The 16,461-nt window shown below is 36.5% G+C and overlaps 2 protein-coding genes and 2 long non-coding RNA genes across 4 annotated transcripts; 3 read left to right on the top strand and 1 right to left on the bottom strand.

Annotated features, from left to right (window-relative positions):
* Positions 1-190: 190 nt before the first annotated feature.
* Positions 191-8,202, bottom strand: LOC135793845 (uncharacterized). The gene is made up of 3 exons (XM_065304955.1): positions 8,074-8,202; positions 359-517; positions 191-303 (listed from the first exon to the last, which is right to left on the bottom strand). Exons 1-3 carry the CDS (start codon positions 8,173-8,175, stop codon positions 232-234), a joined length of 333 nt encoding a protein of 110 aa, XP_065161027.1. The 5' UTR covers positions 8,176-8,202; the 3' UTR covers positions 191-231.
* A 1,742-nt stretch (positions 8,203-9,944) lies between these two features.
* On the top strand, positions 9,945-12,839 carry LOC135794785 (histidine-rich glycoprotein-like). Its single transcript, XM_065306178.1, has 2 exons — positions 9,945-10,246; positions 12,560-12,839. The coding sequence occupies exons 1-2, from the start codon at positions 9,945-9,947 to the stop codon at positions 12,837-12,839; spliced, it is 582 nt and encodes a 193-aa protein (XP_065162250.1).
* A 1,674-nt stretch (positions 12,840-14,513) lies between these two features.
* Positions 14,514-15,086, top strand: LOC135793827 (uncharacterized). The gene is made up of 2 exons (XR_010548726.1): positions 14,514-14,752; positions 14,871-15,086. It is a non-coding gene; the product is annotated as an uncharacterized lncRNA (long non-coding RNA).
* A 676-nt stretch (positions 15,087-15,762) lies between these two features.
* Positions 15,763-16,290, top strand: LOC135794042 (uncharacterized). The gene is made up of 2 exons (XR_010548775.1): positions 15,763-15,906; positions 15,959-16,290. It is a non-coding gene; the product is annotated as an uncharacterized lncRNA (long non-coding RNA).
* Positions 16,291-16,461: the final 171 nt, after the last annotated feature.

The following is a 16,461-nucleotide window of genomic DNA, read 5'->3' as shown; positions in this document are numbered from 1 at the left end:
GAGATCAGTGCTATATATCAACTGCGCAACCAAAGATATAATGCGAGCTAGGGACCATACAATCCACAGTTTGGATTGTCGAAACACACAGTGACCATGATCGTGACTGGTTGTGATCGGAAACAACCCGAAAAACGACAAAGAGACAGACTTGGTCCGATCGTACGACACAAACATAAATCTTGAGATACGGGCGGTGATCGGTGTTTGATGGATTCCATTTTATTGTGATTATTGATCTTGGTTCCAGGAAGCGTGAAACTGTAACGCGACCAAGACGTAGGTAATCACTGTGCCAGTAATCTGCAAGCATATAATAGTGGTTAAAATGGACCCTTTAAACAAACTATTGTCGTACTGATGCCATTAATCGTGTTCCAATCGTGAATATACCCGAAGCTTTAAGAATTGGCTTTTGCGTATGAAGCGTCGTCAGAAGAATTTCGATTTGCGCTGCTTCCGACGGCGTCAACTTGCTGATTGGATAACGGAACAGAAACGAAGTGATATCATCGCTCTACAACAAATGACACAGAAATAATAACCATTTTCATTATCTTACAAATATGCTAGATAAAACACACTCGATGTGATGAAAAAGTACATCGTTTTCTATTTTGTTTATTCGTTTATTAAATTTCCATGTAGATATAGATGTTTCATGCTAATCTAACGTGTCCGATGACATCTTCTGATAGCTGGTGATTAAATTCGATCGTATGTGAAACAATAGGACGTGTCCCAAACGTATTGAATAGAAAAGGATCGTAAGTAAGTTGAATGCAATTACCACAAAATGAAGTTTATGACTTTGTTGTAAAAACAGACAGGTGGTTGTGAAGCTAATCAAATGTTTTATTATCATTATTTGCTCGTGCGCCTGCAGCGATAATTCGTTAATGAACAAAAACGCTACCACAATGTACACATTGTTAATGAGGAGCAGCAACAATAGCGTCCACCAAAACAGAAACAATGGGCTTGTAAACTTGATGCCAAATATCATATTGGAATGAATTGCAATGTACAGCCGGTGTAGTTTTATCAGATGATCTTGTACGTTTTGCATCTTGCAAGCGTCGTAATATTCCAGATCACCTTTCAACTCCTCATTGTGATAGAGCGGCATTCCGCGTGTGGCCAAAATTCTGTAATTGAGCACCTGTTTTATACGCTCCATGCAGGTACTGTACATCTCTTTGTAGAACAGGCAATGACATGTGTATGTGAATACAATACCACCGTTGACAGCTTGCGTGTTTTCGCTGATAATTTTTCGGTATAGATCAAAGTACGATAGTTTATTCAATTGTAGCTTTATTTCGATATAAGTCACGTAAATATATGCCATGCCAAAGGTATGCATGAAGATTAAAAATCCGCGTATCATACAGACGCAGTGGTCATTGATGAGAACGCTAATACCGTAGGAACTCAGATTCTCAGTGATTCGAATCAGACCTGATAGTTCTTTGATTTTAGTGTTTTGTTGTATTTGACTGGCTGTCAGCGCAAAGATGGCAGCCATCAATTCCAAAATACGCATAAAAATGAAAAGCAGTTGCACTTTTGTTAGGGTTGAGTCGAGAAGTTCAAAAAGCTCGCCGATTAAAACCGTAATAAATACACAAATTATAGCTGCGTTTAAAATGCACCGAACGGGTGATATTATCACAGAAGCATGTTGCACTTGTGGATTTTGATGTGGACATTGCCATTTTGTCAGGTTTAAGACGAGAGGACCGTGACACATTAATAAATTTAAAGCGCACACTACACAATTATTCGATTTTGACCTAAAACGCATGTTGCGCGAATCAGTTCTAAATTTAATACGAATTGAAGTCACCTAGCAAACAGTTGAGTGATAAGTGTTTTTTAGGAGTAGGTCATGTTGAAATTATTGAATGCTAATTACGCAGTCTAATTGGATCTATTCATAGATCTATTAAATCGAAGAAATAAGTGTTTCCCTAATGTATTTAATTATTGTTCTGAGGCAGTAAACAAGTAATTAATTTAAGTACTTTAAGTGAATGGGGGAATTGAGTACGTGTGTTAGTTTCTCACAATTATTATTATATTACATATTTGATGAACTGTTATGACATATTTACCACAAAATGCAACTTATCCACTTCGAGCAAATATAAAATAACCATTGTAAAAGATCCCATGTATTTCACCAACATGATGCGCTGATCTGCTCTCAGTCGAAATTCTCCCATAACTTCGCCCGCAACCAAAATATACGCCACGTCGATAAGGTATACCAGTACAACCGCCCACAGGACCAACATTGCCGGATCTCCGAATGCCATCACTAGTTTCATGTTACTATGTAAAGCGCTGTACAAATCTCTTAACTTGACAATGCGATCGTCAATCGTTTGGGAAGTGCATTTTGATATGGACAATTGTCTAGTAAATCGAATTCTTTTTGTAAGAACATGTTTCATTCGTCGAAACACATTCTGATACATTTCTGTGTACAGCATACAGTTACAAACGTAGTTGATTAGCGCTCCGGCAACCAGAACTTGTACACCATGCGATGTCATCTTTAGCATCATGTAAAAATAAGTATACTGATCCAAAACTATGCAAATTTCTAATATTGTTATCATCGTTGAACCAATAATCATGATGTAAGCAAAGATGGTTAAATAACGTACTATTTTACTAAAACCATCGCTGATTAAAATCTCAACGCCTTGCAGCTGTGATCCCTCGGAGATTTTAATCAAACCGTTGATTTCTCGGATTTTACATTTTCGGTGCAAATGATTCATTAGTAAGCATACGATGAAATAACATCTTTCTATGACGTTAATGAACAGCAAGAGTAAGACGCTTTTGCTTCCTTGCCAATTGATCACAGTATTTAAATACATTACAAATTCTATGCAAAATATCATAAGAAATACAACATTAAATGCAAGTCGGGGAATTGATTGTTGCACGCCGCTTGCTTTGCAATTTGGAGTGAGGTGTAGACATTGTGATGTAAAACAATTCCCAAAAAGAACGCCGTTTGCAAACTGCCACTTAAATGTACACACAACACAGTTGTTGGATTTTTGGATCCGTTTTCTCATTCTGCGTGCGATCAAAATCGTATTACTACTGTTTATTGTCACTCACTCACTTCTCACTTGCAATTAGTCGTCGCCGTTAATTAGAATCGAAATGATGCGTAATTTATGATAGTGTCATGAAAATAAATGGTTGTAAACCTACAAACTATAATAGAACCAATAAAATTACGCTGCACGCTAATTGTTAATTTTACTACGCAGTTATTGGATAGATTTGTTGTGGTTTTGCTCATATTCCATTATTTCTATTAATTAATTAGATCTTTTGTGTATTTTGGTTAATAATTCTATAAATAAAATTCATGCTGATAAAGCGATTATTTTACTCACCACCGTTTCCAGAATTTGTGTACAATACAGCAAATAACAGAACATTATGCATGTAATAGAGACGCTCATCATTGCCAATCTAAACTTCACTGACAGTATGTACCACATATCTGTGAGCACGTTAATAATACATAAGACTGCCCTAATTACACAATACACAGTGATGCTTGTATGCCATGACAAATAAGTGGGATTAAAACATTCGGCGTTGAATTTTTTTACCAATTTTACCAACACCAAATAAAGAGCCTGGGAGTTTTGCAATCTTCCCAAAACTTCCCGTTCTTTATCGTTAGATATTGTGTATCGATTAAGACATTTCTCATTACTAATATGTGATTGCGCACACAGTTTCATCCAGTTTTTAGTCAATGCGTATTTAATTTGACGATGAACTGTGGCTATGTAAACCTTGAAAAGAATACAAATCGTTGCAAAGTAGAAGAGATATGCGTGGTGCGCAAAGTTTTTAAGCACATCAGTGCAAACGTGGGCTATATTATTAGCTGCCATAGTATTGAGAATCAAATCTACAGCAAAAGGCTGAAGGAAACCAAAAATATTACCGAAGTTACCATAATATGTTTTTGTAAGTGTTTCGATGATTTCCACGATAAAAGCGTTCCTACGTCGAAGCGAAATGCAATATCATCGGCTATTGTTTGGCAAGTGTTTAGAAATTGCACTTGTGCTTTCAAATTATATAATGTGCAAGCAGACATAAAGATTGTCATTAAATCAAATATATTTTCTTGAAATGAGAGCATCAAGTCTGTTGGATTTTTGCTTTGTAGTATATCTTGGTAATTATTACTGACGTTAATTGAAAGAGCTGCCATGAAAAGAATTTGAACTAATACAGAAATATAGCAAATGTTAAAACTGTCATCACTTGATTTTAACTTGTCTTTGGTACGGATGCATTTCGATGAGATGCATAAAAAGTACAAATATGGCATTAAAGGGCGTAAAGCGCACGAAACGCAATTGATTTCACGTGGCATGATGATCAACTGCGCCATTTTGAGTAAATTCCCCGTAACAAATTGCTCTAATTTGTGTTTATATCAAGATAAATGAAACCACATAATGTTTGAATAATGAATATGGTTTTTCGTTGATAAGGTGAACAAGAAGTGATTGATTTTAATAATTCACAGAAATGGTAGTAACATAAAAAACTGAAACTAATAATTACAAAAAAAGAATTCAGATAATTGCGTACATTTTTAAAAAATTATCTACTTACAACATTTTCAGTAATTGCATATTTTCCAATAAATATGTCGGTTGTAAGCACGTGCATCAGTGCATTTGCTATAATTATCAAATAATCCATTGTAAAATTCAGAATTTTCCCTCAATAAACATAATCAGGACCAAATACAACGTAAAAACCTGCGAAACCGTCAACAGGACAATACTCGTCACTAAAGGATAAGTTTTGCACATGTAGAACCAGCTATTTAGCACGGCCAGATAAAAACGCAGCGCTCTTGCCAGTTTCACATGCAAACCAAACAGATCTGCATGATGCAGTTTGTTTCGGATGTTTTGGAATAATTCTTTAAAAATATGCGTGTACCAAATTGCATGTTGAGCGCAACCAATAATCAAACAACTGTCGACATAAAACAATAAAGCCATCGAGACGCTTCGCATGAAGTGCAAATTAAACTCTTCGTATGAGTACACAACATAAACACTGTATGGCACCACGTAGAGAAAGACGAAAACTGCATATTTCATAAATGTTATATTCATTTCAATGAGCATCTCGCGACTGATCACATGTTGCATGTAGAAATATTCCTTTTTTGAGATAAGCTTATGAATGGCATTCTGCTCGCAAATCTTTTCATGCCGATAGGAAAATATATAGTAAGTCGTCTCGGCCGCATGTAACACATTGCACACATTTATGATATTTTTGAAGTTTTCTTCCAGGGGAATACCATCCGCAGACGCGAATAATTCGTATAAGTTCACCATGAGAATTAGTAAGAGAATGATGAAGACGGCGAACGATATCAAAAGATACACGGGCGCTACATGATAGTTTACGATATTATGCGTTCGAAAGTGTTTGCACGTGTGTTTTAAACTTAAAAGAATAGAGAGAGTAAAAATGTAACTGTTTGAACATGCTACACAGTCGATGTTTAGTTTTCGCTTAATGAACCACATTTTAGACAGAGCAGAGTCTTTCACTACACTATCTCCTGCCATGATTGAATCAAACTATGCCACACTTTAAGATTTCTCGATCGGAGCCCACCTACACACTTTTTTCGGCAACGGAATTGTTGGTGTATTATCGATTTTGTAATCACGTAAAGTAATACAATACAAAATAGAGAAAACGCCTTACAAAGTAAAAATACTTACACCCTCCAACATTTGAACATAATTTCGTATGAAATAAACTGTGCTTAATGCATTCACAATGGCATTCCCAACGGTGAGCATGTAGGAGATATTAAAATTTCTTATTTCGCCGTCAACAATTGCCTTCACCACCAAGTACAAGGTGAATATTTGACTTAGAACTTTGATAACTGTTGCGCGCAAAATAGGATACCCAGAACTAATGTAATTAAAAGTTACATTTATTGCGTGGTAGAATCTTCGAAAAGCTGCTAATCTTCTTTGCAAGTCGAAAGGTCTTTCCTTTAAAGTTTCTTTTATATTATCATACAACTGTTTGAACAGTTCTGCGTACCAAATTGCTTGAGCACAGCTGCCAATCATAATGCATGTGTCCATGTAAAAGAAGATCAACATGTATGCCCTTTGCAGAAACTTAAACTCCAAACCGTTGTAGGAAAAGTACAAGAAAATCAAAAACATGCCCATAGAGCTATACATTGAAATGCTTAGCTTAAACACCGTATGATTGACTCGTTTAATCATTCTGTATCCTATAACATCAGCGATGAAGAACTTCCATCTGATTCGGATCAAATTAACGATGCAACTTTGTTCTTTCAGTCGACAGAATCTCGATTGAAGGGAGAAATAGCATATGCTGATGCTATAAATCACATTTAGTGTGTTGATTAAGTTATGGGTGAGACCGCCAACATTGGAAAATGCACTATTACAGAAAAGTTGGAAAGAATCCATTATCAACATCAGCAAAGATACGGCAAGCAATCCCACAGTAAGATAAACGTAAGGTAGATGTTCTTGATAGGTTTCAATATGGGGAAGGTCTGTATGAATACATTTTGTTTGTAAGCTTAAAATTGGAAGCGCGGTGTAAATGCATCCATTCGAGCACGCCGCGCAATTTTTGTAGAATTTTTTTCGTACATTGAACCACATCGTCACAGATCAACACAGAACATGGCAGGTTTGAACTTGATAATGTCAAGTTTATAAATCGAAGTAAATTACTTGCATTATTTATGATGCAATTTATCAAATTGCACTTACCTGTGATGAAAGTTCGCCGAATGTGATTAGGAAATAAACCGTGGAGGCAACCACGAAATACGTGCGTAGTTCCAACATTATAATAAAATCATTATTCGAAACCTTTGTGTACGTAGTCACCAGCAGTAAGTACACATTGATAATGAGAATGGCTAGAATTAGGATAAACCATATTAGCACCATTGGATCAAAATTCATCCAAACCATCTTCAAATTGAAAAAGATTGCCTTGTGAAACTTGATCATTCTTTTGAGGTGTTGTTCCACGTCGCCAAATATGGGCACCCGTGGATCGTAGTATTGTCTCAATGAAACCACGTTGTGTCTGGCTATTAGCGTATTTGCCACATATTTGTAACACATCATAAACAGTTGTTTGAATAATTTGCACTGAACTGAATATTGATAAAGCCCAACGATGGGGACGATCGTTGAAACCATCGCAGTGATATGTCGAATAATTTCTAATTCGTGGTTATCACTCGCATTCTTGCAACTGTAGTTGATATACATTGATATTAAACATGTGAGCGCAATTATAAACACATAGAACCCATACGCCTTCTTGCGGGCACATTGAATGTACTCCTGTGAGTAAATGCTTATTACTCCAAAGCTTAGTCTATGTTCAACCAGTGAAATGCAAGCGTTGATTTCGTCGGTTCGGAGTTGCGTCGACATAATGGTGCACGATATGACAACCACTGAACATGAGCAGTAGAGTATTTCCGCCACCAGATTGAGCGATGCCAAGACGTCTGGTTTGTCAGCCAGGGTAACATAACAATTTGATGCAATTCCCAATAATAGAAGAGCGATCCATACAAACTGAATACTCCGTCGAAGCCGACAGCGTGTGCTGTGTGCAAAATCAACTTTTGCTGTATGTGGACATCGTACTCGGATAGCACTGATTCCGAAAACAGCACCTATATCGATTAGCGGTTTAATCACACACACTAGGCAATCGGAATTGTCCCGTTTGTAAAACAGAACAAGATTTTTAACCGAGGGTGGCATTTCTGAAAGATGTTCTTCTTAGAAGTCATTGACTGTACTGTGGTGTTGGGCCTAATTCATTCGTTCATTTCAAGCTTGCTCCACAACAATAATAATTACAACCCACACGCAAATATCAAGGGAGGGAAGCTCATGGCCGACACGTGTCTAGACTTAGAATTTATACAGGAATACACACGTAACTTACATGATTAATTGAGTCGACTAGCTGAACCAGGTAAAACATACTGCCCAGGATGATGTAAACGCGCAATTGCAGCATCCACTCCACTCGTGCGTGATTCTCCATTGTCAGTAATAGGTAAATATTAAACACCAGCACTATCAATGACTGCAGGAACCACCACAAAAGAACCGCGTTCAGATGTCTATTGTAGAAAGCCACGCAGTAGTTACTCACGATGTAATATCGCGTTGTTGCTTTCACCTTGACCTCGACTTCTTCGCCACTGTGCAAAATGTTCTGGATTCTTTTATAAAACCCGTGGAAATGTTGCCTCACATATTTTGTTTGCGTAGAGAACAAGAATACAGTGCTAAGGTAAACATTTGTTGATATCAATGCACTTAAAATGAGTATCTTTTCATTTATGATGAGAATGTAATCGTCATGCGTTTTGCTTGCGTACTTCGTAAATTGTATTACAAAATTGCAAGTTATAAAGCCTGCGTAAATTAAAACCGCCATAAAATTTGCAATAATGATAAGCCCATAATAATAACTATGTGGTCTTAACTTATAAAGCTTCTTACTTGTAATACTTTCGTCTAAATGAAAATTTTTCTTATTGTTGGTAATCCAAAGCCAAGCCTTTAATTGTCTTACGCTAGAATCAGTACGGAAGTTAGCAAACACAATCAAAAACAACGAACTTATCGAGAATAGTGCCTCTGTGAGGCTACGAAGAGCACTTTGTATTTGATTAAAATTAGTTATAACGTTGTTTAGAATCAAGGACACTATCAAGGTGAAGCTGAGAACAATGCTACAAACAGTGCGAAGAAGCGATCTTGACCAGACAAATTTGATTTCACGCGCTCCAGCTTCATGTACACAAGTGTAAATAACAGGAGCCATTCCTGATAAGGATGCGCAGTTAAAAATCGGCGATAGAGCACATATGATGCATTCATTTAATCCCATTGTTTCGGTTTCAATTGGACACGTTGTGATATACTCATTACGCGCTTGGCATTAATTTACCTAAACACATTAAAGAAACAAAAATACGCGGCACTAAATTGTTGGAACTGAATCATCAAAGGAAAGTAAAATAACAACATATTTTCTTATCAATTAATTAGTTTGCACTCTTGATATATCATTGTAATCTCAATATGAATATTTAAGTGTTTTTCTTGTAGTTCTATAACACGTTAACATTAACTTTCAATTAGACATTGAAATATGTGCTGTTGTTGCAGTTGGGAAATTGCAGCACTTAATAAAATGCGCTTTATTTTTCTATTGTGGCTTGACACAAATTTCCCATAATCCACGTTAGAAAAAACGGCCATTTGCTTAGCAAACCCGGTCGTTTCACTTTCGTTCTCAAGCACATTTCTTTGCGAATGCATAAATAACGAGCGGTCTGTAATTGTCGGTCGTGTCTTTCACTTTTTTGCTTATTATTGATGTCGATGCGAGTGTTTATTCTCGTGTCGAGAAAGGTACAAATGATTTTCTTCTCGCTGCCGATCAACGAGAGCAACGAGAGCGAGTTTGCAATTTTCTCTGCACTGCGCCATCTCCATCGTCATTGCAACCCACGTCTCGCATAGCATCGGCCGAGTTTATAAATAAAGGCGAGGATCTTTTGCTGGTCAAGTTCACGTGCAAGTTCAAGTGCAACCACAACAAAGCGCCTCAAAATCACGCCAATCCAAAGAATACAATAAAAAATGAAGTGGCTTTTTGTTTCATTGTTCATCATTCACACACTGCCGTGCATATTGTCCGGAACACATAAGAAGTATACCGACTGTTGGTTAGCTAGTAGCCTAGAATAAGTTATTCATTATTTTTCTCTTTATTCAAGAGTTAAGATACTAGTTCCAATGCCAGTTCAGCACGTCCATCATACAAAAGTGGTCAAAGTACCCGAATATCATCACTACTTCCACGATCGCAAGCAGTCTCACCAGAAGCGCTATCCGTACCATAGTCATAACGATTTTGAAGCGTACAATGACAAGGATCCGGCTCTTTATGACGAGTTAAACTATTTTCCCAATATGGCTTACAACGATTTTGAAACGTATCCTGAAGGACATACGAACGCTTTCCATGATAGGCAGCATACGCCTTCTTTGCCTCCACAGCAGTTTTTGAAATCGCTAAAGAATGGCAGCCATAAAAGGCATGTGCAGCACTTCAACTCCAACAATAGTAACCGAAGGAGAAACCCTTACGAACCACAACATTATTATCATAGATATTGATATTAATTACGTGACAACCAAACTGTAAATAATGTTTTAGTACAAAAATATTTCAACACTTTGCTGTGTTGAAATGTGACATTTTGATGGAAACCTAGTGCTAGCTTTCAGTTTCAACACATATTTCATAACTCATAGAGAAAAATATATTTGCTAATGCACTTAAATCTGTTTAATTTACCCAAGAATGTAAATGCTGTTCTAATTAAATTTGCTAGCGTACTCATTAAATAAATATCATTACAAATATAAATATTCTTGTTTACGACTATTTATTAACCTACGTATACGCATGATGGCAGGTTAGAAAAACACAGCTTTCACTGAAACTTAAGATCACCTTGGTATCGCATTGCATGTTACTTTTCTTCAGTGCGCTCCTGCATAAATCAATACCAATGCAATCACTTTATAAATCTAGTCAAGTAGATGAAAGTTAATACCGGAATCTGGTTCGATCTGACTACCTTTAAAATTTGTTTTCGTTCAAATTCAAGTGTTACCTAATTAATTAATTATTCGAAAGTGGTCTTCGTTAATTTCACATGTGCCTCAATAACTTGTTGATCTTTCTTGATTTTATTTTTGACCGGGTGATAGTATTAGAGCACACTGCCAAATTACTGGTTTTCATTTCAGTCGGAAAGTCTATTATAAGATGGCTTGCATAACGCCAATTCGACTGTCGTAAGTTTCTTGGCTGTAGTCGTTATACATTTTTTAATTAGTGTATATTATGGAGTTCCGGTGTTCGGTATGTGTTACGTTACGATAAATGATGAGGGCTTGAGGCAAGGAAAAAATAAATAAGAGGAATGGCGAAACGCGGCAGAACAATATAACAACTTTACGTGACTGGAGAATGCAAGTTGCAACGAAATTGGCTTTTGCATCGAAGACATGAACAAAAAGTAGCTGCAAAAACAAATGAGGAACATAATTGCAATTGTTATGATATTTTACGACAAACAAAGAATTAAGTAATTCCGTCGGTTATGACTGCAAATTGACAATATTTCTACCATTGTTGCGTCTTCTTCAATTCCTGCATAATGCGCTTCTCTGATGAAAAATTCTCTGAGTAAATATTTTCTGGGCTGACAAGCAGATTGATTTGTTATGTTGCGGCGTTGTCTATCCGCATCAGATTCAAGCGTTAAGGATTTTCAATTGATTGTTATGCTTTCTACTGAAACAGGAAGTTTTTGATAACGAAATTTAAAACGATATAAATGAACTCTCCGCCTTATCCGCTTGGTATTTTTCGCTTAAAAAAAGTTCCATCATGCGTTCCACTTTCCTCGGACGCCCGTTGGATGTACTTGGAATTACAAATTTCATCCATACACTTTATGCGTGAGTAATGATCGCAAAAGAGCAAGAGTTAAACGCACGTCGCATCGGCGCGCCGCAACGGAAGCATAACATAAACAACAAATACGCTCTAGATTTAAATTCAAATTGCAGCATTGCAACATTCGAATAAATGTGAAATTAAACTCACGCAAAACACGAGGAATATTGCGTGCTTTTGCACTGAAGACCGTCAACAGCATAGATATCATATGCTTTCTATAGCGATTCTACCAATACTTCCTATAATTTAATCAACTATAACAGCAGCGTATCATGTTGCTGAGTGTGACTTCTCTACCTACGAATGCCGCTGCTAAATTCAATTGGGCGAAAGTCTAATTTCTCTATTCAACAATGGAGGGATGCATTGACTTTACGCGATAATATCGCACTGATCGCACATGCGCTCACGCACACCGACGACGGTTTCCTTTTTGTCTTTTCGCTTTTATGTAATCGGCACAATGTTATTCAACTGGCGTCCAACACGCCGTCAAAATGTGTAACTCAGAAGCCGGCTGGCTTTGAGTGACTGTTGTCCGGCTATGGTGGGGTGCCATCCATATTCTTGTAAGTATAAATATTGCCGATGTCGTGCCGAAATTGTATCAGATTGAGTCGGCTTGTGTCTTCGTGTGGATATCCAGGGAATACGTTCACCTTCATCAGAACATCATGAAATCCGTGGTAATTAGTAATGTGAAAGACACGTTCGCAGCGTTCTTTACTAACACAAGTTTCAGTTGGTCCTTTTGACTGTCGTCATTTATGTGGTTCTTGCGGCTCCAGCTCCGGAACCCGGATGGGGTCATTCGCATCAGTAAGGAAATTCATGCTATTCACATATTTTGGTTATTTACAACCACTGTTTTCAGTAAGCATGTTGTGATCAAAGTGCCATACCATGTGCATACGGTGCATCATCACCACGTGGAAAAAGTGCACGTGCCTGTTATCAAGAAGGAAGTTGTGCACGTGCCAGTGATTAAAAAGGAAATTGTTCATGTGCCGGTCATCAAGAAGGAATACGTGCATGTTCATGATGAACACCACCACGACATCCACGAACATCACTTGGACCATCACGATCTTCACGACTTCCACCATGACCATCATGAGCTCCACGACCTACACGACCACCATGGCTGGTGGTAGGTGCAGACACGAACGACCTGCTCAATCTAATCCAAAAGTACCTGTTAATTCCGTTTACCATTTCATCCAGTATATTACGTGATCCTGTAGTTAGAGGCGTCCAGCCGGAGACACATAGCGTGCGTGCGCGTGCGCGCGCCATTCGCATATTTGGGGATGTGCCGAAAAATGGGATGAGCGAAAGTGCGCAGGCGAATAAAAACCGTCTCGGAGTTTGTCATGCGTAGTTCGCGCGCTTTTTCGGCCAATTCCCGTTGGTATCGCTGGCGCATGGGTGCCGGATGACCTTCTTCTACGATTCTTTCATCTTTGTCATGTATTTTCTATTCAATTTAAGTCTCTTAAGCTAAGTTATTGTCTGAATGACAAATATGTGCAATAAATAAACTCATTTTGTTTTAACAAGTGTGTTCTTGTAAACTGGCAAAGCTAAAGCATTCTGTAGAAATTATTATTGTTTAATTCCAGACTACACTTGTAGGTAGCAGCAGTAAGCACGCTTGGAGAGTCGGTTTGCTGCAGTGAGTATTGCAATAGTTACATGTATTTAAGTCTTTACTGTCGTGCATCTTTTAAACCATTACTAAAATTTCTCCTATGTACTAGAATAATAACACAATGAAATAATCATTTTATAGTTAACTACAATTAAATAATTGTTGCACAAAATCCGTTTTTTGAAATACATAATCTAAATAAAATTTTTCATAAGTTTTGTTAACTACTAATGTTTATAAAAATTGTTATATGTATTTATCCAAGAAATTTTAATCTTTGAATCGAAATGAAAGTTAATCTTGTATTTTCACGCAGTTTTGTAGCGAGTCTTTTTACCATGAATCATATTGCCGCGAGTCTTTACGATTTAATTTTGTTTTTATTTAGTAATGGCTAATTTTTATCCCAGGTTCAAATTTGGAGTTTTCAAACATTTATTATGATCATATTATACATTTTGTAATTAATGCGTTGTAATTCCAATACAATTCTTATATTTTACACATATTTGTTACTTTAATTTTATTATTCATTGGTGTAAGTAGTACTCATCTATAAGATTTTCACCAGACGACTAGAAGAATAGGAAGTAATAAAAGCGAGTATGGTCGGTTAGATAGTTCACAAGTCGCATGTCTTTGCGAAGATCGCTAGTAGAAAGGCGCTGAATTAACGACCAAAGTACTTCCGGTGCTATCATCCAACGCATGTGGGAATAAAACATTTAATTTTCGCAAAAAAATGTTGTAACTCTTAATTCTCCCTAGGTAATAAACTATGTTGATTTTTTAAAATTATTATTTCATTGCTATACCCACTGCATTATGGTTTATTAATATTATCGCAGCAACATTTGGCGCTGCGCCCAAATACGAGAAAGTATGTTTGTAGCAGTCAATCGAAGACTTTGCTGGTAGCTCATTATTTCCATCTCAGTCCAACATACTTTAATTGAAAGTAACAAGCCATTAAAAACGTGATGCTAATTAGAAGATTACTGCACTTACTCATAAGCTAATAACAACAGTAAAATACCAATTATAATGTTTACTCTCCGACTTATTACATATTTTCATTGTTTATTTTCTGCTTGCCTACTGTCACTGAATAAACATACACCAAATTACATATGGTGACATAGATATGGCAGTAAATATTTTTCAAAATTCCCAAAATCTTGCACTTTTACGACATCGTCAAACATTACCGTATTACGTCGTAAACAACAAGTCGTAAATTCTGGAAAATTTAGTTACGCTTATAAAGACCTTTCTGTTGATCAGTGAGATACATTCGAAACATTTGTTGCACGAAATAATAGCTTATAATGAAGGTTTTCACAGTACTTTTGGTGTTATCTTCGGTGTTGTACTGCGTATTTGCTGTTCCCGTTGACACGGGAGATTCGGAGCAAGGTAACACATTTTCGTTTGCTTTATTTAACGGCGGCGGATTAAAATTATGCATACACAAGTTTTGAAAACAGGATTACCAAAAAAATATGTACTTGAACTAATTTTTCTATTCTTGCAGACAACGGCGCAAGATGGTTTAATCCTAATGGGCAAATTCCATGCGTTAATCAGAATTATCCAGGATTCATCAGTTACAAATGTTTAAAAATCTGCATGGCTCGAGGATTTACCGGTGGTACCTGCGAACTAGGATTTTGCCAGTGCACATAAATTGAAAACCTCTTTGATGTAATGCTGATCCACCAATAAAATTCTGCAGCCAAGTCAAAATGTATTCATTTTATTTTATTTACATATTTTCTTTTTCAAAACCAGAAGTAGCGCAAAAGTACATTAGGAGCTCTAAGTCACCTTTGATTTACTTTCCGGAAATCATTATTTTACTGCACTTGCTTTCCATGCTAAGCTATCGGCCATACCGCTATGACCTTTCCATTTCCACTCTGCAGGTCGTTCTCATGCAATCGTTCGAATGTCTCTATAGATATTTAAATTCAATATTGTAGAAGATGCGTTGGACGAGGAAATCGAATTTATATAAAAATGGTCATTTAATTAATCGATCTTTCAAAATTAATTTAGATAAGCATTAAATTTAAACAATGACTTAGAATGCAACAAGTGATCACTACAGTTTCATTGAAAAAGCATCATCACACTGAAAGCAGATGCAATCAATATTCAACACAATAGATTCTCATGCTATTGAAAACAAATCAATATCATAACTTTCACGTCATTCTCTTCGCAGCTAATCAAATGCAATCGTAGTGTTGCGCTGAACATTAAAACATTACAGCATATGCTTTATTATTTACTCATTCGTTTAGTAGCTGGGGATTTATAATTTATTTATTCTTATTATATTTTAAAAATGATAAGACATTTTTTGCTGTATACAGTTTCAAGGGCACCTAAATTTGCGATATCTATATAAAAACGGAATTCTGATTAAACTCATCAGTAAAACAATTCTAATTAACATTACAAGAGCTTGTGCCTTTATACTTAAAATTAAAACATCATGAAGTTTATTATTTGCGCAGTTTTGATTGCTTACGTCGCATGGTCTAATGGCGTTCCGACCATAGATGGTAATTAAACTAACTTCAATTGTTTACTATTTCAAATGTTAATGTGATTTAGGAGAAAATGCAAGGACAATTTTCAATCAAAATACAATTACCCCGGGATCTCCGTGCTTCACTGGTCCGCTATGTCAGTACAGGACTATTCCTTGTTTAATGCAGAGAAGAGCTTGCTCGAGAGGATGTGCTGCAAGCAACGCCACAACCCCAGTCGGAAGTTGTGCCACAGGAGCTTGTGTATGCAGCGCTTAAGATTTAAGATGGTTGAATTGTTAATTACGCGTTCGGTTATTTAGTTAGACTTATTATTATTAATCAGTAGACAACTTTAGTACTTTTAGTAATTTGTAAAGAATGACTAAATATTACATATTTCTATATTAATTCGAATTGTTTGTTGGTTTATTAATTTCAACAGAAACTAGGTTTTTCCTCCATATCTACTCCGACTTTAATTGACTTGAGTGTGATTAGATAATTTTTTAGGAAAGCTACAGTGCGTCTTATTAAAAACACCGCACTACAAGCTATAATTACACATTACAATGTATGAAACGCGAA

The sequence above is a fragment of the Atheta coriaria genome, unplaced genomic scaffold, assembly GCF_025399875.1.
Source record: "Atheta coriaria isolate IRGN ID8LTWV9N9 unplaced genomic scaffold, Caltech_Dcor_3.1 hic_scaffold_6_pilon, whole genome shotgun sequence".
In the NCBI taxonomy this organism is placed as follows: Eukaryota; Metazoa; Arthropoda; class Insecta; order Coleoptera; family Staphylinidae; genus Dalotia; species Dalotia coriaria.
This window is presented reverse-complemented; position numbering and strand designations above follow the sequence as displayed.